The 26,575-nt window shown below is 29.9% G+C and overlaps 3 protein-coding genes across 4 annotated transcripts; 1 reads left to right on the plus strand and 2 right to left on the minus strand.

Moving 5' to 3' along the window:
- The first annotated feature begins 1,277 nt into the window (after positions 1-1,277).
- On the plus strand, positions 1,278-2,990 carry LOC109797773 (putative acetyltransferase At3g50280). The gene is made up of 2 exons (XM_020357907.3): positions 1,278-1,979; positions 2,074-2,990. The coding sequence occupies exons 1-2, from the start codon at positions 1,361-1,363 to the stop codon at positions 2,829-2,831; spliced, it is 1,377 nt and encodes a 458-aa protein (XP_020213496.1). The 5' UTR covers positions 1,278-1,360; the 3' UTR covers positions 2,832-2,990.
- An 11,472-nt stretch (positions 2,991-14,462) lies between these two features.
- Positions 14,463-18,566, minus strand: LOC109812185 (26S proteasome non-ATPase regulatory subunit 7 homolog A). Its single transcript, XM_020376134.3, has 10 exons — positions 18,286-18,566; positions 17,674-17,766; positions 17,497-17,578; positions 16,158-16,254; positions 15,990-16,065; positions 15,806-15,864; positions 15,556-15,678; positions 15,311-15,368; positions 15,142-15,227; positions 14,463-14,832 (listed from the first exon to the last, which is right to left on the minus strand). The coding sequence occupies exons 1-10, from the start codon at positions 18,470-18,472 to the stop codon at positions 14,764-14,766; spliced, it is 930 nt and encodes a 309-aa protein (XP_020231723.2). The 5' UTR covers positions 18,473-18,566; the 3' UTR covers positions 14,463-14,763.
- Positions 18,567-21,265: 2,699 nt separating this feature from the next.
- Positions 21,266-22,633, minus strand: LOC109788219 (WUSCHEL-related homeobox 7). 2 transcript variants are annotated; one of them, XM_083072156.1, is made up of 2 exons: positions 22,060-22,633; positions 21,266-21,792 (listed from the first exon to the last, which is right to left on the minus strand). In XM_083072156.1, exons 1-2 carry the CDS (start codon positions 22,379-22,381, stop codon positions 21,584-21,586), a joined length of 531 nt encoding a protein of 176 aa, XP_082928282.1. In that variant the 5' UTR covers positions 22,382-22,633; the 3' UTR covers positions 21,266-21,583. The 2 variants fall into 2 exon arrangements, with proteins under 2 accessions (XP_082928282.1, XP_082928283.1); XM_083072157.1 differs by having other exon boundaries at positions 21,267-21,789.
- Positions 22,634-26,575: the final 3,942 nt, after the last annotated feature.

Raw genomic sequence — 26,575 nt, forward strand, 5'->3', positions numbered from 1 at the left:
GACTCACCCTCCTTGTACTAGCACAAAAGAGTCCTGCACATTCTCTCATACAAAAAGCTTTAAAAGGTGTTATGCTAATACTAACATGAAAACTGTTATTGTAAGTAAATTTTATAAGAGGTAACACTTTTCCCCAACTACCCAGATGATCTAGAATATAAACTCTCAATAAGTCCTCCAATGATTAAATAATTCTCTCCAATTGTCCATATCCATTTGTGGATAATAAGTAAAACTTAACCTCAACCTTCTTTTAGAGTTTGGTGCAAACTCTGTTAGAACCTATAAATGAACTTTGGATCTCAATCAAAAATAATACTAGAAGATTAAATATCCTTGGATCCCTAAGATGCTTTTTATAATAGAAAAATGCCCTTTGTTAAAGAAGTCTATTGTTATGACTTGTGATGTAGCCGTCATTATTGAATAATTAACTAGAATATTTAGTTATTATATGAGGTTGGATTTGTTGATTTGGAAAATAGGAATTGTTAAGCTAATATTGCATCAGTTTTTCTTTTTTCTTTTAAAAAAATTATTGAAGTTAACATGTTTTTGGACCCTTCAGATTCTGCCCCTTTGAACTATGCTCATGATCAGACATGATTACGAGTGTGTTTGATTGAATAATAGTAAAATTGATTTCTTGAAATTATTTTGAAGTAAAATAATTTATGTAAAAATAAGCTAATAGTAAATTTTAGGATAAAATTGTTCATTTAAAGAAAAATTATCTGATATTATTCCTGAATCAATTTTGATCAACATGCACAATAAATTCCTTGACGTGAGACTTACCATACGAATATCTACCAAAAATTGCATGAAATTTTAAATAGTAAAAAGATCAGTGATTACCAATTAATACATAATAATATATATAATTAACAAATAGTTAATTTGAGTATAAATAAATTCAAAACTTTAATATAATGTAAAATCTAGTGAATAAAAAAATGCTAATAAAAGAAAAGTTCAATCGATAATGGTTAGTTAATTTTTTTTTATAAAAATTAATTATTGAAAAAATAATAAATAATACATTAGTTATTTAATGTTTTCTGAAAAAAAAATCATATTTATTCAATAATTTAATTTATTAACATCTTCGCCTATGATATAATCAATTATCCAGACTCAAAACTCAAACTTGAAATCTTATTCATCAAGTGAAAGTAAGTTTAAGAAATGAACATTACGGAGTTTGAGATAATACTAAATAGACCATAGTATTTACATTAAAATCTGTAATAAAAATTTCCGAGGAAGGTGACGATAATGTAATGTAGCATGAAGGAAGAGAGCGGGGAGGCCTGTATATATAAAGAGGACACACGAAGCGTGAAAAGGAGGTAGAAAAATGGCTTCCGCAGTGAGTGTGATCTCAAAATGCAGTGTAGTTCCTCACCAAAAATCCACTCTCGGAGACCTAAAACTCTCCATGTCAGACCTTAACATGCTATGCTCTCACTACATCCAGAAGGGATGCCTCTTCACAGCCCCTCAACTTCCCACCCACACTCTCATCCCTCATCTCATCCACGCCCTCTCCAAAACGCTCTCCCTCTTCCCCCCCTTCGCCGGCCGCCTCGTCACACACGCAGACGCCCACGTCTACGTCGCATGCAACGACGCCGGCGTCGACTTCATCCACGCCTCCGCCGCAGACGTCTCCGTCTCCGACCTCCTCTCCCCTCCCGACGTCAACCCTATCTTCCAGAAACTCTTCCCCTTCCACCACACAATCAGCTACGCCGCTCACTCCTCTCCCATCATGGCCGTCCAGCTCACCCAGCTCGCTGACGGCCTCTTCATCGGCTGCGCCGTCTGCCACGCCGTCACCGACGGCGCCTCCTTCTGGAACTTCTACAACACCTTCGCCAAAATCTCCCGAGGTGCCGCCACGTCTCCCTCCTCCCTCCCGGACTTCCGCCGCGACTCCATTCTCTCTTCCAAAGTCCTGCTTCAGTTGCCCAAAGGTCATCAATCATCGTTCATGATTACAAAAGTTTTTCTATTATTAAATATTTAATATATCCAGAACTAAAACTGGTTAAATTTTTGTTGTACTAGACATGAAGGTGAGCTTCAACGCGGAGGAGCCGATTCGCGAGAGAATCTTCAGCTTCAAGCGAGAATCTATTCAGCAGCTGAAAGCGAGGGTGAACAGTGGCCGGAGTTTACCGGAGAACGTTGAGGCTGTTGAGGTGCTGGCCAAGTGGAGCAGCGACAAGCAGGTGAAAAGCGTTGCGCCAGATGAAACGGTGGAGATTTCGTCGTTTCAGTCGCTCTGCGCGCTGGTGTGGCGGTGCGTGACGCGTGCGAGGAATCTGGAGGGGACGAAAACGACGACGTTTAGAATGGCGGTTAACGTTCGGCAGCGGATGGAGCCCAAGTTGGGGGAGAATTACTTTGGGAACGCGATTCAGAGCATTGCCACGTATGCATCCGCGGGTGACGTGGCGTCGAGGGACCTTCGGTGGAGCGCGGAGCTGCTGAACAAAAGCGTGAGGGCGTACGACAGCGCTATGGTGCGGCGCGCCGTGGAGGATTGGGAGCGCCAGCCCAAGGTCTTTGCGTTGGGAAACAAAGACGGCGCCACCGTCCAGATGGGTAGCTCGCCGAGATTCCCGATGTACGACAACGACTTCGGCTGGGGGCGCCCGTTGGCCGTGCGGAGCGGCGGAGCCAACAAGTTCGACGGCAAGATGTCGGCCTTTCCCGGGCGGAGTGGCGGCGGCGCCGTCGATTTGGAGATGATTTTGGCGCCCGACACGATGGCGCGACTCGAAACTGATCCTGAGTTCATGTTTTACGTGTGTGGTCCATAGGGACACGTGTTTGAATTTGAAACGCTTAACTTGCATTGTGATTTCTTTCTTACCGTTGGATTGTGTTTAAAAATTATGTAACGCTTAACTGCTGTGCCTGCACCAGTGTGACGTTTCATTGTTTCGAATTCCTGAAATCAAGTTCGCTTTTAATTTTCATTCCTTAGCGTACGTTTCTCTCTCTCTCTCTCTCTTTTTTTTTTTTTTTTTTTTCACCAATGTTTTAAGACTCTCTTTGTTTCTTTAAGATAACTTTAAAAAAAAATAGATATATTATTTTTTAATACTAATTCTGATCTCATTAAAAAAGAATATATATTCTATTAATCAAAATTCATAAAATAATAAAATATATATAAAAAAAGTTAATTTAAAATATATAAATTTAAATTTTATTATGCAAATACTTATTAAATTAAATGGTCTTAAGTCATAATTACATTTTCTAATCAGCATTGTTTGTAATTCAACGAATACAATTTTTGAACAATGAAAATGATTTATATAATCGACCAACAAATGCATCTAATTCGATAAAAAAAAAAGGGTGAATATTTCATTAATAGAATTCTAAAAAATATTAAAGGTATAAAAGAAAATTATTACTTATTCCAAAAAAATTCGTCGAATAAGACATTTTAATTAACAATATTATAAATTTAAATTTTATTCTAAATATAGTTATTAAATTAAATGATTTTAAGTAATAATAATTATATTCCCTAACATTGTTGGTAATTCAAGGAATAAAACTTTTAATCAATTTTTTGGACTGCCTCTCTGTCCTTCCAAAATGAGGTATAGATGAGTGGTGATCTGGTTGACTGTAATCTGGAGTATCTGGCTAGCAAGAAATACTCTTATTTTTTCTAACAAGCTGCTATCTACTTTAGATGTGCTTGAATTGGTAAAACTGCGCACTTGGAAATGGTGAAAAGCGAGAGATAATTCTTTTTCATACTCATTTTCTTCTTGGGCTGAGTCCCATTTCTTATGCCTTAACTTTTATTAAGTGATTTTGTTGGTGATTATTACTATCTGGGTGTGAGATTCCGACTTAATTGCGGCAATGCTTTTGACAATGCTGATTGGTTTCACTTTGTAGATGATAGTCTTTTTTTGGATTGCTAGTTTGGTTGTTCCACCTATTAGTGCAAGGTCTTTTATTGTATGATGTTTGAAAATTGATTTTAGGAGATATGTAGTTATTGTGTTGTTTTCATTAAACACCTCCTGATGTCAGAGGTGCACTACTTTGGTTATGTTTTGTATATGGGTTGGAGTACCCCTTGTATTCCTCTTATTTAATTCAATTTTGCTTAGCAAAAAAAAGGAATAAAACTTTTAAACAATGAAAATGATTTACAGCGTTAAGTAACGAACAAATGCATCCATTTCAATACAAAAAAAAATGGTGAATATTTGTGGTGTTGTTTAAGTTGTTATGTTGCTAAGTTGTGTTGTGTTGCAAATATTGTCTTGTTCATAAATTGTGTTGAGAAGCTATGTTGTTCTTACATTGAGTTGATATGTTGAAAAGTTGCTAAAGTGGTATGCTAGTAAGTTGTATAGTGGTTTTGTAAGTTGAGAGAATGTGTTCATATGATTGTTTTGTGTTGCTAAATTGGGCCTTGGATTGGTATTATGTTGTGTTGATTAAGTTTGTTGGTATAACTAACTTATTGCTTCTATACTATGTTGTTTTCTTAATTACAAGTTTATCGTAACTTTTCCATGTTATTGGACTGTAATGACTATACTTGTTATGGAAGCAGGATAATATTAGGTAGAGGGCATGCTTGGTAGATGACCATGTTGGAAATGACCTTATTTTGTTTAGTTGTTTTGATACAATATTGGATTTTAGAGACGTTTGACTAATACTAGGTTCTTTATGTTTTTAAATACTACATGTATATTTATATATATGTACAGGGTTTTGTTGTAAACCCATAAGGGGCATTATGTTTTTAGATCAAAATTGGTAAGAGATGTTTTTATGTTTTCTGCACCATATACATATATATGTTAAATGAATGTTCAAGTACTATTGCATGATAACTCTAGCATAATTGAATTCTTTATGTTTTCGTTGCTTAGTTGCCTAACAATAAAGTATAGTAACCTGTTGGTTCGTTGCAATGTGTTTCAAAAATTAAAAAAATTCTAAAAAAAATTATAATATAACATGTAATATAAATCTTTTTCAAATTAAATCAAAATATAATATATTTACTTTAAATTTAGGCTAAAATGTACTTTTAGTCCTTCTATAATATCACATTCACAATTTCATTCCCTCTAGTTTTAAATCTACAATTTTAGCCTCTCAATTTTATAAAATTTATAATTTTGATCCTCTCATTAAATTTTCATTTTTGATTGCTAAAATTGTAACATTAATCATGATTTAACATTAAGTATATGACATAACAATTAAGATTTAACAATTTTCAAGTTAAATTTTACTTTTATCTCATCAAGTATATGACATAATAATTAATGTTTAAATTGATATGAAAATGAGATGAATATGAGAATTAAAAGTATAATTTATCTTACGTATTATTAAATATTAATTATTGTGTCTTTTATATATTATTAGATCACAATAAATTTTATAATTTTAATGATCAATCAATAAACATTCAATAAAAGGATCAAACTTGTTGATTTTATAAAATTAAAAAAATAAAATTATAAACTTGATATTATAATACAATTTAGTCTTAAATTTATTATATGAATCTAGTGTGTAATATTGAATTTTTGGGGGCATAGTTTGTTCTTTTAAAAGTTGAGTTTGACTTCCAAGTTTATTCAAAGATTTATTGTTTAGTAAATTTTTAAAATAAGTTAAAATATTAAGTTTATATAAATTAATGTATTTAAATCCTTATGTAAATTATGTTTAATCTTTTAGATAAACTAATAAATATACAATTTTAAAATATTATAAAAATAATTTAATAAACATAATTAATATTAGTAGTATTTATTTTAATAAGTTGTTTTAATGATTTAAAATGTGACCTTTTAATTAAATAAAAATATATTTAAAATGATTTTATGTCAAATTAGTTAATAATTATAACCTACTTGAATTAAAAAAAAAACAAGTATAATTTCTTCTAAACAATAAAATATATTCACATGAAGTACGTATTTATTAATTATAGCTTTAGTGTAACAATCCAACATGATGTCTACACTTAATAGAAACATTTACTAGCAAAAAATTACCTAAAGTTATCATACAAACAATTCTTGAATATACTAGCAATAATATATACATATACAAAAATTTGCATCAACATCCGACATACTAACCAAGTGTGTGTAATATATATATATATATATATATATATATATATATATATATATATATATATAACTATATATATATATATAACTATATATATATATATATATATATATATATAACTATATATATATATATATATATATATATATAACTATATATATATAACTATTTTAGAACAAGATCATATCATATACTTTTCAGAAAGAATACAAGTGCTAAAGATTGATTAAAGAAGATGAGTTCTTGATAGATTTCAATAAATTTATGAGTTAATCTTTGTTCAAAATCATTCTACACATATCATGTGTATTCTCTCTGATCATAAAATTTTGTTTGTACTATTGGGTTGTATTACTCTTTGAGATAAGGTGTCTCAAGAAGAGTTAAGGGAAATCTTGAGATTGTTTTCTCTCGAGTGGGTTCTTGTGGGGTGTAAGAATTTTATGATTGTGAAATCTTGTAAAATCAAGATTGTGTGATTTTCATTCTGATTATAATATTGTTTGTACATGGTGTGTGTAAAGAATATTGTAGTGAAATGACTTGATTTAGTGGGATGCTAAGTCAGAAACTAGATGTACACCCTTGTATAGTTTAACTAGTATAGACCATGCATTATGTATTTCTCTCTTAACCTTTATCTTTTGATATAATTTTTGTGAGAATTGTTAAAAGGAATTTCAACAAAATGTTTATTTGAATGTTATCAATTGTTGATTCATGTTCAATTTATCATATATGCTATTTGGTAATAAAAGAAAGAAGGAAAATAATAAAAATTAATTTGGATTACAAATATTTGTTCCACTGTGTGGTAAATTTGATCATTTATATCTTTTATTGAATCATAATCTAAATTTGATTAATTGATATTGAAATAAGAAAGAAGACGATAAGAAATTTTTTAAAGATCATAGAAAACCATCTAAGTGAAGAATCTATTCAACCTCGCTTCTAGATTCATGTTCTACCGGGACCAACGTCTACCTCACCCAAACCTATCATGGATTAGGTAGAGACCCCTGAGCCCTCATGCTTGATGTGGCAAAGTGTCACACCCAGCCTCAATTTAATCCGAGATGATTCTTTCTCCTCACGTTGGACGCCACTTCTTTGGCACCCAATATCAATCCAAGTTGAACCAATTCTCTTACCCCATTTCCAACGCTATTCAAATCATGTCTAATGTCATTTCAACCTAAGGCAATTCTCTTTCCTCATGTCTAATGTCATCAATTATTGCCCGAGATAAAGACCCTTTAGTTGAAATCACACCCAATATCATGAAGGCATGCTTGAAATGATGGTGAATTCTGTACTTATTGACTCATAAACTACTCTCGTTACACTAAAAAACTGGAAATTCATGAATGCATACAATATTTTATATATTAACTTTTTTTTTTTAGAGAGAAGGGACCTTCAATAACTTTAATTATATGTTGCTGAAGACGGTCTTCATTCATTGGTTTGTATTGTTTCATAATCTAAATTTGATTAATTGATATTGAAATAAGAAAGAAGAGGATAAGAAATTTTTTAAAGATCATAGAAAGTCATCTAAGTGAAGAATCTATTCAATCTCACTTCTAGATTCATGTTCTACCGGGACCAACGTCTACCTCACCCAAACCTATCATGGATTAGGTAGAGACCCCTGAGCCCTCATGCTTGATGTGGCCAAGTGTCACACCCGGCCTCAATTTGATCCGAGATGATTCTTTTTCCTCACGTTGGACGCCACTTCTTTGGCACCCAATTTCAATCCAAGTTGAACCAATTCTCTTACCCCATTTCCAACGCTATTCAAATCATGTCTAATGTCATTTCAACCTAAGGCAATTCTTTCTCCTCATGTCTAATATCATCAATTATTGCCTGAGATAAAGATCCTTTAGTTGAAATCACACCCAATATCATGAAGGCATGCTTGAAACGATAGTGAATTCTGTATTTATTGACTCACAAACTACTCCCGTTACACTAAAAAATTGAAAATTCATGAATGCATACAATATTTTATATATTAATTATATTTTTTTTTAGAGAGAAGGGACCTTCAATAACTTTAATTATATGTTGCTGATGACGATGTTCATTCATTGATTTGTATTGTTTCAAGGTAGAAACTTAATGTACTTGAAAATGACAATTGGAGTAAGAGAAATGGTTTTATTAAAATTTAAAATTTTTTGTAAAATTGTTATACTTTTGATTTATTTACTAACATTTATTGATGTGTATAAAAGTATAAAATAATATTTATTATGAGATGAAAAAAGTAATAAATATTTTGATTTATTTAATTTACTAATAACAATAATTCCTGTGTAACAAAAAGATTAAAACATAAATGAAGTGTTATAGTGAAAAATATATATGCAATATATTGAAAATTTGATTGCAGTAAAGTATTAATAATTTTATTTATTTCTATATTAAAAAAATCAAATATTTAAATGGCGTTATTGCTATTTAATGTTATTGGTTTGAGGGCAAGAAATCAATTTCGCATTTAATGATCATTTATTAGCTGACCTGTATTTATGTTTCTTCAATGGAAGAATAATTCTATATTTAATTTAATATACTTTTTTGTATAATAAAGAAACATTCCTTTTAGATTGGTCTTTGTAAAGATCCAGTCACTACTGTCAATATTTTTGGTTTAATACTCTACATTATATTTTGTTTCATTCTTTTTTAAAATATTCTATTTAAATTATAATTTATAATAATATAAATCAAATTATGGTCCTAGTGAAACTGAAGAGATTCTTTTAGATAAGATCTTAAATTTGAATCTTGAATAAAAAAATATGATTGAAAAAAACTCACTAAAAGTGATAAATCTGATTCTCTATTAAAGATTAAACATATGTTAGAGTCATCCATGAATAATTCACATTAATTTTTTGATTAAAAAATTAAATAAAAATAAACATTAAAACATATAACTCGAAATAACTGAAATTTGGGTGTGAGAAAAAAAAATGATATGGAAAGACAATATATAATGTCAATTTGGGGTGTAGAAAAAAAATCCAAAATCAAAACCGAAACGATACAAAACTAATTTTAGAACATGCTTAAAATGAACGCAACCAATGCATTCGATTCGCAGGAATACGATAATAAATATAAAAATATAAACAACCTCTTCAACACAATATTTTATCTAGTAGAATTCATAAAAGGAACTGGTTAGTTATTAGTGTTTATTTTAGTGCGTTTAAAGGTTATCATTTCTAATAAATCTGCAAAATCTAATTCATTGTGCCCATATATTTCTATTATTGTGGTTCTTATAATACATGTGAACATTTTTTGCGTCACATATGATGCCATGACAAACACCCAAACAATCACGTACCATGATAATGTAAAAAACCATCTTTCCTGTTGCGCAAGATGTTAAAAACATCGTCACGGAATTATATATATTATATATTATTTGTGTACACTTTTTTTTATGCAATTCAAAATATGACAATCAACCATATTAAAGAACTCACGTATCATCACGAAAGGATACGGGATTTTTCCATTAATTTGCTTGTTTTTCACATATCATCTTGCTTCATTTGTAAATGTTAATTTCTATTACATACCCCTTAAAACAATTACTTTTCCTTTATTCACGATAACGAAAATGATGTTTCAAGTTAATTTCTCATTCAAACTATTCAAATCCTCCATAGCACACCGATACAGAAGACAACTACACTTAAAAGGGTAAGATTCAACATTACTTTTAGTCACGTGAAATGCCTTTATCTATATATTTGGCATGGCGTCCTAATATATGGGGTCTTCATTATAAATGCATGAATATATGGTTACACATATGTGTTTGCGGGAGTTTTAGTGTGTGTTTGGTGTTGCGTTTTAAGAATTGATTTATCAAAATCAATTTTCCAAACGTAGAAGCTATTTTTATTAGCTTCAGGCAAAATTGATTTTCACACTTAAAATTGTGTAAAAAAGAGAAAACCAAACATCTATTCAAAGAGAGGAATCACGTTTTTTCATCCAAATACGTGCGTTAGCTTGCTCTAACGCAAATCCAAACACGCTGTTAATATCAAAATATTTTATATAATAATAGTGAATAAGTTCACATAAGTGAGTATGTTAATACCTTAAGATATTAGGTAGGTAGACTTTTTTTACTTATATACTATTCAACCTGTCTAACTTTTTTAATTATTAGAGTTCATTTCATACTTAAACTCTAATAATTGAAAGCTTAGAATTTTTTTTTTCTTTTGTAAATAAATTGTATTCACATTATAAGTATTTTTTTTATTATTATCCTAATGTAAATCTTTAAAAATACCTACATGTAAGAATAATATATTTATAGATATATGACATTAACTTTGTAACAACAAAATTTCTTTATTATGACGCTTTGGTGAGTTAAATAAAGAAGATATTTATAAACTATTCTTAGTTTTAACTTCTAAGGGACTAGAGAGGTCTGTGTCCTTTCTCTAATGTTTTAATTGTAAATCTACGAATAAATTACTACAATCAAGATATTGTTTATTTTGATGTTTATTGAACCAATTTTATCTATAAAAACCATCTCAATGAATTTAGGAGTTAGGAATAATGTTTATTAATTACTCTTGACCTAAACTCTAAAGCGATGTAAAATTTGTAAGTATATTAAAACAAATTACGTACAAGTATCCTCAATTAAAAGTAATCATATTCATGTAAAAAAAAATGCAGATATACAAATTTCTTTAAATTATTTTTTGTGTTTTTCAAAGTAAAACTATTATGGATGATGACAACATTCATTCTCTTTAAATATTTAGCATACTGCAAGTAAAAAAATATTACATTATTACATCTAGCTTGGTGATATATCTATCGGATCCTCCACTCCACATATATGCAGTCCCATCATTGAGCAATACCTAATATAATAAAAAAAAAATGGCCATGCCAATTCAAGTTGCACACAGTAACTCGCTATCAACCGCATACCAATATTATGTGCATGATCCATTATATGATTATTGGATGGTGTTGTATCCTTATATTCATATTCAATGAACCACATGGGGTTTGTCAAATTGCTAGAAATGGAAATGGTGTATATGGAAAAGCATGTATGCCGTATTCCAATTTGATTAGCAATGACATATCGATCACAAATGGATGCAGTTTTCAATTCTGATTTCTGACATGCATGAACAAGTAATCAAACGTATCCGTTAACATGAATTTCACCAATTTACTCTTACCATTGATCAAACGAAGTCCTACTTCATATGTAACACATGCACCGGCCTCGTTGATTAAAGAAATAAGGGTTTCTAACCCCACGTTTTGTAATTCTGTTTCTTTGGGCTTAGGCCCTTTTTGAATATAAAAATAAAGAAAAGAAAGAAATAATGAAAGAAAGAAGGCATTTGAAACAAATTTTAACAAGTTTCTAGTATATTGCACATTTTAAACAAATTTTAATTGAGTTTAATTTCAATCTTGAGAGTAAATATCTTTTTATTCACAACTAACAACAAATCATGATAGGAATGATAGGAATGACTTTTTAAGATAATTATTGTAATATAAAAACTAAGAACTTGTCACATGATAAATTGTGATTGAATATTTTTAATTAAATTTTATAGCACATAATCCTTTATAATTGATTTTTAACTTGGTTAGAAAAATACCAATAATATATGAAAGTTACTCATATGTCATAGGATACGAGTTAATGTAGTAGTTGTTTTTAATTATTTATAAAGTATTAAAGTTACCATTTTTCGAAGAGAAAAAAAGGCGCATCTGATTGATTTAATTGCTTTTATATATTTTTAATTTAAAAAGTAAACTTTCTTAAAAGATAAACACAAACAAATGACCTTAAGGTTTTTTTAATAATTATAACCAAGAAAAGTATTCTATCTATTTTAAAAAACAATTATCAATTTTGAAATTTTGATTTGTATTATATTAGTTTTCATTTTACAAAAATAGTATTATTTATTTTTACTTTATTAATGTCATTTGATATTTTACTAATCGGAATGGGAAAGCATTGACAAGGTGATATTATATGATTGAAATGATTATAATAATGGGACATTAAATTTTATAATTTGTAATAAATTTGATTTAATGATTTTTTATCAATAAAAAATTATAATCTATATTTATATATAAAAAATGATTCCTTGTGTACACAATTTTTTTAGAATATTTTACCCTTAAAAATATATTAGGTTTAGAAAATGAAAAGGAGAGAGGAAGAAAAGAAAATGAATTAAAAAATGAGATGTATTTTAAGCTTTTTTTTTTTCAAAAAAGGAAAGAAAGTTGTAACTTCTCTTTTTCTTATTTGGTTGTCAAGAAACTAGAAAGAAAAACATGTATATAAAAAAGAAAATATCCCTTTATATATATATATATATAAAGAATGTGAGAAAATAAGGAAAATTTTATCTTTATCATACATTAAAAAAGAAAAGGTTTCATTTTTTTTCTTTACCTCCATATTTGAATAGAGTGGTTTTTCATCCCTTTCTTAAGAGAAACCAAACAATGGAAGAAACAATCTACTTCACTTTTTTGTCCTTTGGTAGTTTTCGTTATTACTGTTTGGTATATAGAAAATAGTGTATAATTTGTCCATCTTATATAGAAAATTATATAATTTTATAATTTATTAGCATACCAATTGAATAATAAGTATTTTGCATATTTACATTAATAAAATAGTCTCATCCAATAAGGCATATTTTGCACTTTTTTTTATTATTGTAATTAAAAATCAAGTCACAAACCAAAAGTGTGTAAAAGAAAGGTGAAATGATTTTTTTTCTCGTATAAGTTGAAAATCCTTATCGTTTATCCCGAGTATTGTATATGTAACTGGTAAACATTTGGAGAAAAATATTTTTTGTTCATAATAAATAATAACCCTACTTGATCAAGAATGTCTATGGCGGAAGATATATGATACATTATATATATATATATAAAGATTAAATGATTTCAAGAGTAATTTTTAGTAAAGTTAATCCACTTATTAACTTACGATGTATGTTAAATTTCAATGATCTAATCGTTAAATTAAGATTTTTTAATACACAAGTCAAATCTACAAATTTTTGAAATTTTTAAAAATCTTGATATTTTGATATATAAATTAAACTTAACGCGTAAAATAATTTTTTTATAATTATTCGTCAATTTGAATTAACAAAATGAAATATCAAATAATTTTTAAATTTTAAAAATTTATAAACTTAATCTATATATTCTACATATGTTATGAATTATTAATGAGTTATTTGATCTATATATATACTTATCTTATGACTTACATTAGTTTTTCATACCTCACACAGGTCAAAACGTTTATTTGAGCAGAAATAGACATTTGTTTTTTGCAAAAAAATCATGAGGAACTTGGAAGTTGGAAGCCCAAATTTCCCGAGTGCAATTAAAGAGATATAGATAAATACTAGTTTTTAATAAATCGTATGTTTTATATTCAACTCAATTTTCAAAATGATATTTTATGAAAAGTGATGTCCTCCATCTACCTGAAGGTGTTTTGTTCACAGAAGATTTGTGATTTTCTACTTTCATTGATTTTGTTAAGAAATCTTCAGCAACAGCAAACTTATAATCTTAATGTCTCGTAACTGATGTAGCATTATATAAAACTGGCAAAAAACAAACAGCATGTAAAGCATTATTTTAAAAAAAATCATTGAAACATGTATACCGTCAAAATCAACTGATTTTTTTTACCACCGAAAATTGCTTATTACAAAAAAAAACTGAAAAATTCCTCCAAAAAGTTTTAATGTTCCGACTAAGACTACAAGCATTTATCAAGTTGTGTTCATTTTTGTCAAACATCCTTTTATACTGTTAATAACGAACATGTCATTATAATTAGTTTTAACTTTTCCAGGTGCTCCACAACATACTCAAGTTAAATTGCATTAATCTTCATTTCCATTTTCACAAAAAGAAACCGAGATTTTTAGCAATAAAATTCAAGCATGTATATCACAAAAATTTAAACTTCAGGTGGTTAATCTACAGAAAATATAATATTTAAGCAAGTAATTTACAATTTAGCAAACTTACCATTGCAATTAGAAGATATACTATCATATACAATAACGATACTCGAATACTGGAATTTTACGCAGGTCATCCTCATACCCCCTCCCCTCCCCCGACATAGTTCATAATCATAACGGCATATATGTTGCAACTCAACACCACAGGTGCTTCGACTAATCTAAATGATACCTCAAGGATCAAGTAAAAATTATCGGGGCAAAGATTCATTTCTGAATTCTGATATTTTAATCAATTTGTTTATAATATTGAATTCTTTAACGGCTACTTCCAAAACTACCGAACAGAAAATGGATAAGTATTTAAGGGTAAAATACATGAAGCACCGGAATCGCATAAAAGGATCATTATGCCATGTTAGGTGTAAGTTCTCTAACCCTAGCACAAATAGGCAAGATCGACCGAAGTAAAAAAGTGCAACAATCTCAATCCATGTATTCAATAACATTTAGAGCTCCAAGCTATCACAACCCTCAAAACTTACGCAGCTGCACTCGGTACTGTAACTGATTTTGAGTCTTCTGCCCGTTCATGCTCTTTGTTAAGCATCTGAAATCACATTACAATATTAAAAGACACGAATCACAGTATATCAGTGATGACTTAGAAACATTTCACTAGATAAGCTTGTCTCATTTTTATAGATATAACCCATGTACCCAGTAAGGTGTAAGCAGAGAACGAGTTCATCAAGTGCCTAGCTTACCGAATACTAAACCTGACTACACAAACGGAGGACTAATTTTCTCCAACCTTGCAAAATTATTATTTTTCATAATATCATAACAAATTCTAAATATGAAGTAATCAACAACCATCGATGATACTTGCAGAAGAATTCAGGGGAGTGTATCTCACCTTGTTGTTAATCAAGTTGTGGAGTGCTATTACACTTCTGATGAGAGATGAGAGGTATATTACTAGCATCATATCATTTGTTTTCACTACACATGGAAGACAGATCAACAATTTAATATGGATATTCTAGAAGAAAAAAAATGATATTAATCAAGTCACAAATCGTAACCTGCGAAAGCCTTGATAAGATCAGCAACATTAAGATTTGGTAGCAGGTTAAACACGTCCTAACAAATTGCAACGAGGAAATGAAATGGTTAAAAACAATAATACAGCATAAGCATAAAAATAAAATTGAAACAAAATGTTTCTATTATTCCTGCCAGCCATTTGCTACGTATCACATGGTTTCCTGTTTTTTTACAAAAGAGCCAAACAATCAGCATTTACTAAGCAAGAATATGAGAAACAAACCTGCAGATGGTACAGGATCTCATGGTTTAATGGAAGCTTTCCATCAATAACAAGGTCAAGGTAACTCCTTATCTCTTTAAGCCTTGCATCCAAACCCTTCAAGGCTGTGAGTTTTGCACTTACCTATGTAAAAATTATGTTGTCCACACTCGGCATCAATAAGGATAAGTTACAGCAAAAAAACATACAACAGAAAACAAAGGAAAAGGAATAAATAAATAAGAATAACTTAAAAGGGAAAAATAAAAACCTCTGTCGCAAGGGTGCTAATGGTTGTATCCTTCACATCTCTAAGCAAGTGTTCCACTCCTGCACAAGGGTATGAAGAATTAAAAAAAAAAGAAAAAAAAAAGGAGAAATTGGTTGCACATCTGTATGGATAAAATTTAGAATTTTCACATTATAGTAGTTTTAGGTTCATTGGCATGAAATACCTATTTCCTCAACTTCATGAGCAGCAATCTCTGATGGCACGTGCACAAAGACCTTTTGACTTTTTTGAGTAGCATTCTGTATTCAGAATAAACTATGTTGAGAAAACACTAGCTTCCTTCCCACCATCATATACACTTTATCAAAGACATAAAGGACTTGTGTTCTACCTCTTTAACCTCTTCAACAGCATAATATGCTTTTGTTGGGATTCCCAATTCCTTAGGTTCAACATCAATTATGACCAAAACAGGATTTGGAACATAGCTGCAACAGTTTTAAGCTTTGATCAATTTGGATAAAGATTAATCAGGTATACAAAACAACAGATGACTACAATAAATACATAAACAGGCAAAGATGTTTCAATCAATATATGACAATGATATTGATGAGGGTAAAAAGGTAAGGAAGTTGCGAAGCCACTTTATATTTTGAAGTAAGACAGGGAAATATAAATGCTCAAATTAAGTGAAGAAAACAAAGCATAGAAATATCACTCCACAGTCCACAAGAATTCGGCCAAGGTAGTTAAAATCAGGGAGGTAAAATTGCAAATAATAATAAAATCACAAATCAAATCATAAGAGTTTACAAAATTCATAATACATACATATTCATAATCCGTATCCTATAAATGTCATGCATCATATTCGTAAGTCAAAACTCATAAAGTAGTAAAAAACTAAACAATTCCAAAAACACAAGGACACAACACATACATTACAATTAATAAAACTAGGAACACCAAAAACACAGGCTCAAACAGAGGAAGAAGATGAAGAATAGCAATGGCCCAAAGCCTCAGAAAGAGGAAAAACAATGGACAGAAGGGTTCTCACAACAATTTGGGTTACCAAGAAAAAAATAAAAAGTGGATCAGTAACAACAAAAGAATCAGGTCAAACATCCAAACAGGTTACCAAGAAAATCTCAAAATCAAAGATAGCATTTCAAAAAAAAAATTTAATACATCTTCATAACCTATATTACATAAATGTCATCCAAAACACATGCACACCACACATTACAACACGTAAAACTTGAACACCAAAAACGGAGGATCAAACAGAGAAAGATGGACCAAGAACAGTAATGGCTCAGATGGAGGACAACAATGGCCCAAAGCCTCAGACAGGAAGAATGGAAGAATAACAAAGGACTGAAGGAGAGAATGGTTCACACAAGTATTAGAGTTTGCTGATTCACCAAATCAAACAAGAGAATGGTGCAGTGTCTGTGTGAGTAATGAGAGAAAAATAAACTGGTCGGCAAAAAATGAATCAGGTCAAAGTCATGCATCCAAACGGATCACCAACAAAATAGCAAAACTGAAGGATTTTAGTGATTTTGGGATTTACATCCTAATATTAGAAGGATTTTACCGCAACATGGATTTTAACTACAATTTGGATTTGAATTGCCTAAAGGGATTAAAGTCATAAAACCGTGGATTTTACGGTTTGAATCCAGATGTTAACTACCATGAATTCAGCTCAATAAACTTACTCATTAAATAAGCCATGAATGTCAAGGTCATTTTCACGCAGTTTTGGACCTGTGCTATACCACCCGACGACATGCTCCTTTGCTGTAAATCACACAATAAAGGAACATGTTCAATAATTAGATCAGATATATTTAATCAAAAAAGAAATACAAAAGGAAAATTTTCCCAAGTGATACCATTTATTCTTTTAAACATGGAAAACATGGATTCGTGGTAATTGTGGTCAAGAAACCAGATGCTTGGATCCTTGTCATCTTCTTCAAAGGGCACTGTCAATTCGATAACCAAGTAGTGAGAGAGAGAGAGACAATTCACACACTCCATTTCGTGTTGACATGCCTAAATCGCGCAAAGAATCACTCCAACAAAATTCACATTGGAAGCAGCAATGTTATACGTTAAATTGGATATCCAACGTGGTAAACATACCAAAATGAAGCAAACTAGTGTGAATAATGTTATACATAATACATAATAATCATGGACACCCTTTGCTCTCATGATATACAAAGCTCGAACTTAGTACCTTGTGCATCCTAACCCCACCACTAACGACTAACGACAAGGGCAAGCCTGATTTGTGATTCAATAGGTCAGAAATTGGGGAAGCAGTGGGCAAGGGGTAATTATAGTATTATTAATTTTGAGAAAGTGGTATTAGGTCTTGACATAGATGAACAATGAGTGAAGGAACATAATTGAAATAAAAGAAAAGGGTACTAAAGTATAAGATGGAGAAGAAGAATTAGCAATGCGGAGGTTGGAAAGGAAAAAGGATAGATCGGCACCGGCGTAGCTGTTGGTGACGTCGACGGTGCCTTTGAAGGAGGAACCGAGCAAGACGCCGACGACGCGTTTGCGAGTGTCTTTGGCGACTCTGTTGTAGTTGTCGACGATGCTAAGCAAGACGAGCGGGTGAACTACCACCTTCTCGATTGGTCGCGACGAGATTTGCTGCGTCTTTATCACATCCATTGCAATTCTTTCTCTCTTCTCCCTTCTATTCTTTTCTTCCTCTGCTTGGCCTTCTTTTCTTTTCCTGTTCCATTTCTCCTCTTCTTATTTAATGCCTCTAACTCCTTTTTCTTTTCTTTCTTTTCTTTCCACACTCCACTCTTTTCTGCCCATTGCCCAAGTATTCTTGGGCCTATGGGTCGGTTTCCAATGTCTCGTTAACGATCCACTGGCCCAATTACCCTCATTCAAAAACTTATTTTTAATAATACTAATTGAGACTAATATAAATTTGTCTATAATAACATTTTTAATAATCATTTTTTATTTATCTGTTGGATTAATAAAAATGTTTTTATAAAAAATAGTATCAGATATATGATACTATGTTCTTAAAATCAAAATTTTATTTCTGGTTTTATTGCAATTAATAAATTATTTTGAGTGGTGGTGGTGGAGACACACATATATGATGCATAATTGGTGTTAATAGCATGATATGAAAGGCTGGTTGGAATAAAGAGCTTGTGTTATGTGGTAATAGAATTTGCATGTCATGTTCGTAGCTTTTGGAAAAGTTAATGGTGCTACAATTTTAAGTACAACACCCACAAACTATATGATGGCTATGTTAATATCATATTTTCTGTCTTCTAAAAAATAAACACTTGTGTCGGTTATAATAATTTATCATACTCTACTTAAGTAAGTAGAAAATATATTTTTATCCATACAAACACATAATTAAATTTAAATGGTTATTAACCAAAATCACCTAAAAACTAGGGGAGAGTTAAAAATATGTTTAAAATTATATAAAAAAATATATATTGGAAATTGTCATAATTATTATGAGCAAATGAAATGTGTAATTCTTCTTTATTAATGGCACTAGATTTGCTTATTTATATAATCCAATCTATGAATTTTGTCTCACTAAATTTAACTACATAAAATTTATGAAACATGAAACTTGATTAATGTTTAAATAACCAAAAAAAAAAAAGAATTCTAAATATGATAAAAAAAAATATGTAAAAAGTGAGTCTCATAAATTATTAAAAAAAATTACTTTAATAGATTTCATTGCTTTTATGTAATATATCTAATCAAACAAGTTTCACAAATCAGTCAAAACAAAACTAAAATTACATTCTAAAATTGAAAATGAAACCTTTAAAATGAAATTTTAAATTTAATTTTTTTTAAGGTAAACGATCAAAAATATATTTTGACCTAAAAGATATTAAGTTATTATAAATAAAAAAATATACTTATCTACATTATATATAAATGGAATGTGCACTTTTGGTGTACACATTTTTATATCTAATTTTACTGCAATAACTACTCCAAAAATCACTTATATATATATATATATATATAACTACATTATATATAGTATCAGATATATGATACTATGTTCTTAAAATCAAAATTTTATTTCTGGTTTTATTGCAATTAATAAATTATTTTGAGTGGTGGTGGTGGAGACACACATATATGATGCATAATTGGTGTTAATAACATGATATGAAAGGCTGGTTGGAATAACAATTATAGACACGAGAAGATAATTTTTCCAACTTTATATTTCTAGAAAAGTAAAAATATTTATTATATCAAACACTTCACCTCCCAAGCTAACATTATTTAAGAAGTTGATAAAAAAAAATTATTAAAAATTACCCTAAAAGAGCATTTATATCATTAAATATTATATTTTTAATAAAAAAATCACTTAAAATTTTTAATCATTATTCAAAATGGTTAGTAAAATTGATAATATTAATGCAATTTTTCTACACTAAATTATCCTGAGTAAGATAGAGTCATAGATCATTATTTTAAGATATTATTAAAGTATTTTTTTTATATTAAATTATATAAAATAATATTTTATCAACCAAAATCATATTTTATAAATATAAATTAATTATTAGTTATTAACTTTGAGATATCGCATATGCTGATGGAGGGGGGAAAAATCATAGATCTACCCTATTGGTTAGTTACTAGTTTATTCATGAAGCTGGTCATGTGACATTGAGAGCTGATCTATATAATAAAGCTGGTATATTGTATTTTTCAAAGTCTGTCTTACACCTTTCTCTAATGATTTTCTTCAGCTATTGCCATCTTTCTCAAAAAGTCAAACATATATATTCAGAGGAAATCTTTATTCGTCATACATTATCAAATTCTCAATTATTTCACTTTTTTGACTACCTCTCTTTATACCCGTTAAAATAAATTTCTTTAATTTCTCTACTTTTTCACATTATTGGGCATTTTGTTATGAGTTTTACCAATCAACATCCTAAAGATACTGATTAATTAAAAAATAGAAAGTTTTCACTAAAATTTGTAGTAGAAGTACATTAGAAATGATGATTATTAGGAACGTATTAATAATAATAATTTTTTAATCAAAAAAACAATTTTGTAATCTTAATTTAAAAGGTAGTATTGGTTAAGCTTAAACTATTGTTTTATGTGACAGATTTATGGCGGGAGTGTGAAAAAAGTAACCAAAAAGGAAGATTTTTGTTTGCCATATATTTCAAGGTTGGTCCTCAATCTACCCTGGTTAATTTTACCATGTTCTTACCCTTGCATGCGAATCAGAGCGATATAACTTTGGTCTTATCCTAGTCCATCTTAAACAGTGATTTTAATTAGTTTTAGATTAGTAGATGATAACGATGAATGACATTCCCAACATGCTTAGATTCCGTACCATTTATTACTCATATTTGTGTGTATATTGTTCTTGATATTCAAAGATAGGAGCAGACCCGAGGCATGGCTCATTTGCAACCGAATAGTAAAAGTATCCTTTAAGCATTCCAAGGTGACATCTCTCATTAGAATGAGAGTAATTAGAATCCCAAGCATTCAAAATATCTAAGGATAGTATACTCAGAAAATAGAGAGAAAAACAACATGAACCGAGCATGCAGAGAAGAATGTCCAATCATTTCCAATATTTAAGAAGGAACTAAAACTCACTAGGTAAATATTACCAATATTAAGATACATTTTCTTTATGCTAAACCTAACAAGAATGTATTTATTGAAACAAACATAACATCCCCTTCTCCAACCACCACCCCAAAAAGATTCCCATTTTCACATAAAACTACTCAAGCGAAGATCTAATGGTGGGTGATCCATTTGTTCCCCCACTGTGTATGAAAACATCGTATTATCCCTGCATTCACTTGCATGCACCCTCATATTCTTTGATTCTGATTCACCAAAGGAATTCAAGGGAAAGAGTTGAAGAGTCTCGATCACCCTCTCGGGCTCAGAAACCTCATACACCTGAGCATAATCTGCTAAAAGAAACAAATCCAAATTAATCAAACATTAGACAATCCAAGCTAGTTCTGTTATCATTACATATCGTTTTTGAAAAACATAGTAGCAGTAGTAGTACATAACTGCATATAGATATTCTTCCACAGAGATTATTCATCAATAGATACTTAGTAACAATAAAAAAAACTACATATGGATCCATCATGGCAGAGATTACTCATCAGGCAGAGCTGGTGGATAGTTACTAAAAAATAAATAACTTATAGATCAAATATGGTACTTACTTTGTGCAAAAGAATTCTTGGGGATAGAGTTTTCTCTACGAATCACACCCTTATCAACCTTGCGACGTTTCTGTCTCTCCCTAGCCTTATGGTTTTGAAACCAATAGAACACATTCTTGCTCTCAATCTTACCATAAAAACTAAGCTGATTAGAGATCTTCTGAATCTGATCAGTGCTTGGTGTTCGGAGCCCAGAACTGAACAGTTCAGTGAGAACCTTAACTTGTTCAGTGGTGGGATTCCAACGCCCACACTTTGTGCCAGTGCTGTTACCACCAACACTTGCACCTCTAATACAAAAGCCTGACATGCCGTCTTCCATAATATTTCACTTCCAGATTCCTCTCAATGATTCTGTGCCTCTGAACTCAACACTTTCCTTCTGAGCTTCTGAACCATAAAGATCTCAGTCCGTGTGCATTTATAATACCATAACCATGTAGTAATCTAGTACCAAAATCTTTGTCCTTTTCCTCTTTGTTTTTTTTTGTATTGCTTTTGGGGCATTATAGTATATATATATAAGTCATCTTTCTGTCTTCTTTGAATTTGTGAAATATGAGGTTAATGAACATTGGACAGTATATGCGGTTGGTTTGATTTTGCTAGCCTGGTTTTTTGTGCTAATAAAGAAATAGAAAAGATAAAGACATGCGTAAAAGGAGCCACTATTCAAAGTTTTGGTCCGGGGACAAACAACATGTAAGTTTCATTAATAGTGGTTAAACTATACATGCAATAGGAATATAAATGTGTTTTTCAGTAAAGTGTGCACTTGTTGCTAAATTGTATACTATTATATATACTATGCTTTTTTTTTAATGGTATAAAGAGGTCGTTTGTGTGTCTTTGTATAATTTTTAATGTTTTGTGCTTCACCAATATACTTACCAGATAAATCCAGTTCCATGAAGACATGGGAGTTAAGCCAAATATTTGTTTTTAAAAGAAGTGGCTGTCTGGTAAAGTTTATAAAGAATGGTTAAAGTAGATATATATTTTAAGTGTGAGGGAGTGGCATAGGAAGTGAAAGTCAAAGTTGCACATTGTTTGATCTCTTTTGGACTTTTGTGATCACAATAAAGGCTGACAGAGATACTGAGTTAGGTTGACTAGCTTTCATGGAAAACTTCTTTTTAAGATGTGAGAACATGAACTAGCGACAACAAAGCCACCCAATTGAGAGATTTTGGAGGGACAATCCATGACCTACAAAAAGGAGAGTAACTCGGCTTTTCTTATGTCATTTTCTCTTGTCTTTGGTCATTGTCCTTAGAATAGGGGCACAAGCCTACCCCTTCTCCTTCTTCTTCTTTTCGTGTTGTTTAATCGGCTATGAAGTGTTTGCATTACGGCTTTTGAAGAGTGGGGATGTAGAAAACACGCGGTGAAGATTGAAATTGGTCGACTATATAATTAAAATATTTATTTTAAACTATATAATTTTTAAAAAAAAAGTTATTATATCCAACACTAGTAAATGGTTTGGTGGTGAGGAAAGGACATAGGGCACTTTCTTTGTGCACTTGCTACAATTCCCGAGGATGTTGTACAATTCACGAGTCCCATTTTATGTGTTGATAGTTGAGAAGAAGGGGTTGCCTTGCCTACTCTAACTTGTAGGATTTTTGGACTGAAGCTGTTAAGCATGTAGTGATTTGTCATACACTCATACACAACACATGCCTCATCGAGCAGCTAAGAAGTCTCATCCAACCTACAATCTCTCTTTGTCTAAAAACAAAATACTATATGTTGTATATCACATTTTCAACTAACATTTAATTAAGCTATTGAAGCGCCTGAGGCAGCCAAGCTTGGAAATCATCACAATCAATCAAATTTGTAGTTCAAATCACGTATTTAATTTTTTTAATTTTCAATCAAATTAGGAAGAATTTGGTCCAAGGTTAAATTAAAATTGGTAAAAGTGGCTTTTACTCTGTCTTTTTCTAGTTGTCCAATATCGCAAAAATAGAACAGAATGAGAAAAAAAGTACGTAAAAAAAATAGTAGCTCAGAATACAATCCATAGGTGGTCAAATGTCTGGTATCACATTGAGCTCCAGTTTTAATAATAATAATAATAATAATAATAATAATAATAATAATAATAATAATAAAGATAAAGGGAGCATGCATTTGTGAGGAGAATATATAAAATTCGAATTTCCAAGAAAAATTGGATTTTTTTGACAGAAAGAAAAATTAGTTAGGTCATAATCATATTAAAAGAAAATTAAAAAAATAAACTGTAATGTTTACGATATTTTAGGGGTAATAATGATATTTTTCTAACTATTTAAAATTCTTACACGATTTAGATATCCATGTCCTGAGGCTGAGCAAAAAACATAAGCTAACCAGCCGATGCTTATTTGTAATACTCAAAACACCTTCCAAAATCCAAACACTTGTGGTTTGAAGAAGTAAATAAATGAGAAACGAACTTAAAAACACTTTTTTTTTTTAATATCTATAACTAAAACACTTTAAATAGTAATAATTAGGAAGAAAGAGACATAAATAAAATTTAAGAGAGAAAGTATAGTGGATACTTTAGAGATAGTAGTTATTCTCATTTTATCTTTAAAATATTTTTTAATTTTTCCTTTTACCCTTTTCTACATAAGGTAGGGTTATATATATTTTTGTTTCTCTCCACTCATAAGGTTTAATTTTACTGCTTTTTACATTAGGATTTTCTTATTTTTATCCTCGTACTACGTAAGATATTCATAATGATAGAGAATAAATTTATTATATTTTACTTTGATTATTAAATTTTGGATATTTTTATATTATACTGTTTAGTTTAACTATAATACTATTTAGGATATTAATTTGATTATTTTAGCATTATATTTCAACGTATTGATATTGATAGATGATAGATTTATTTGTCGTTTATGTAATTTTTTGAATTTTCTTATAATATACTGTTTATTTTAACTTATTTGTTCTATTATTTTTAACATCATACCTCAAGATATTTTAACGATTACACTCATTAATGTAATGAAAGTAAAACGTGTACTTAAGCGTACGTTAATTTTACTTTATTTTAAACTTGTTAGAAAATATTTTAAGATATAATATAAGATGCAAAGTTGAATACGCAATATGAAAAAAAATAATAATAAATGAAAGTAAGAAATATAATTAAAATCATTGATCTATAAACAAAAATTAGAAGAGTTTATAATTAATTAAAAATTATAATTATAAATACCAAAAAATATTTTTATCAATAAAATAAAACTATAAGTTATATAAATAGGATATAAAATAAAATATTTTTATTATTTTATATTTATTAGCTACTTCAATAAATAACTTTAACACTTATAACTCCGTAAGCAAGTTTAACAACTTTGAGCTACTAGTTACCAATTTTCAATAACCAACTAGCATTTTAGATTCTAGCTAGTTTTATATATATATATATATATATAGATATTTTTGTCAAGTATATCCTTGTTCTTAATTTCATTAATTATTTTGTAAATTTTGTGAGCATAATTTTATTTTATTTTACTTTAGAGAGAGCGAGCATAATATTAATTATTTGATTATTGAATTTAGTACATGTATTGATCAATTATATTCTTAATACATGAGTCTAAAAAAATTGTAAGAATTACAAAGCCAATGACCACAACGAAATTCAAATCTTAGATCCATTACATACCACTTCCACTTTTCGCAATTAAATTTTACCGATGGCATAATATTAATATATGAGACTAAATTGTTTACTCATTGTTAAACTGAAAAATAAGTTAATGATAATTAACGAATTCAGGAACCAAACCTAATATAATAATATTAAGGATGAAAATGATGGATAGCGTGAAGTTTAGGATCAAATTAAAAAATAATTATTGAAGTGAGAAGCTAAATTTGTGATTATAAAATGTAGGATCAAATTGACGAATAATATTAATTTTAAGGAGTAAATGAAATCTATATATCCTATTACAATGACAATTGCGCTAAAATATTTCCCATTTGAGTCTGCCATAGAAGTGGATGGGTAAGGGAGTAGAAATAGAAATATGAAATGTTGGACGCGGGCTTTTCGTATCAACCGTGTCTACACTACTTTTCTCACTGCTTTTTTTGCCTACCAATCAACGCAAAACTTGGTCCTTGCCATCGCACCCACAATTGCATTTCTTTCTTTAATTAATGTAATTGCAATTCTCCATTTTATTGGATACAATAAGAAAATCATTGCAAACCGCGTTAGGCAAAACATTCGCCTTCTGTCAAAAAGTGAGTGAGTCGATCTATCATATTCTTCGTGACACTGCCAAAATATAAGATTTATATGGTTAGATTAGAAATCATCAAAGAATATGAACGTATCATCTCAAAACATAACTAATTTATAGACATAGCAAACAATTATAGTTATTGCTTTGGAGGAGAATGCAGACAGTTCCCGAGAATCAATACATATAGAAGAAAACAGTAATATGCAATTATGCATGTAGAGAAATCCAATGTAGTC

Source organism: Cajanus cajan, chromosome 3, assembly GCF_000230855.2.
Source record: "Cajanus cajan strain Asha chromosome 3, NIPB_CcT2T_4, whole genome shotgun sequence".
NCBI lineage: Eukaryota > Viridiplantae > Streptophyta > Magnoliopsida > Fabales > Fabaceae > Cajanus > Cajanus cajan.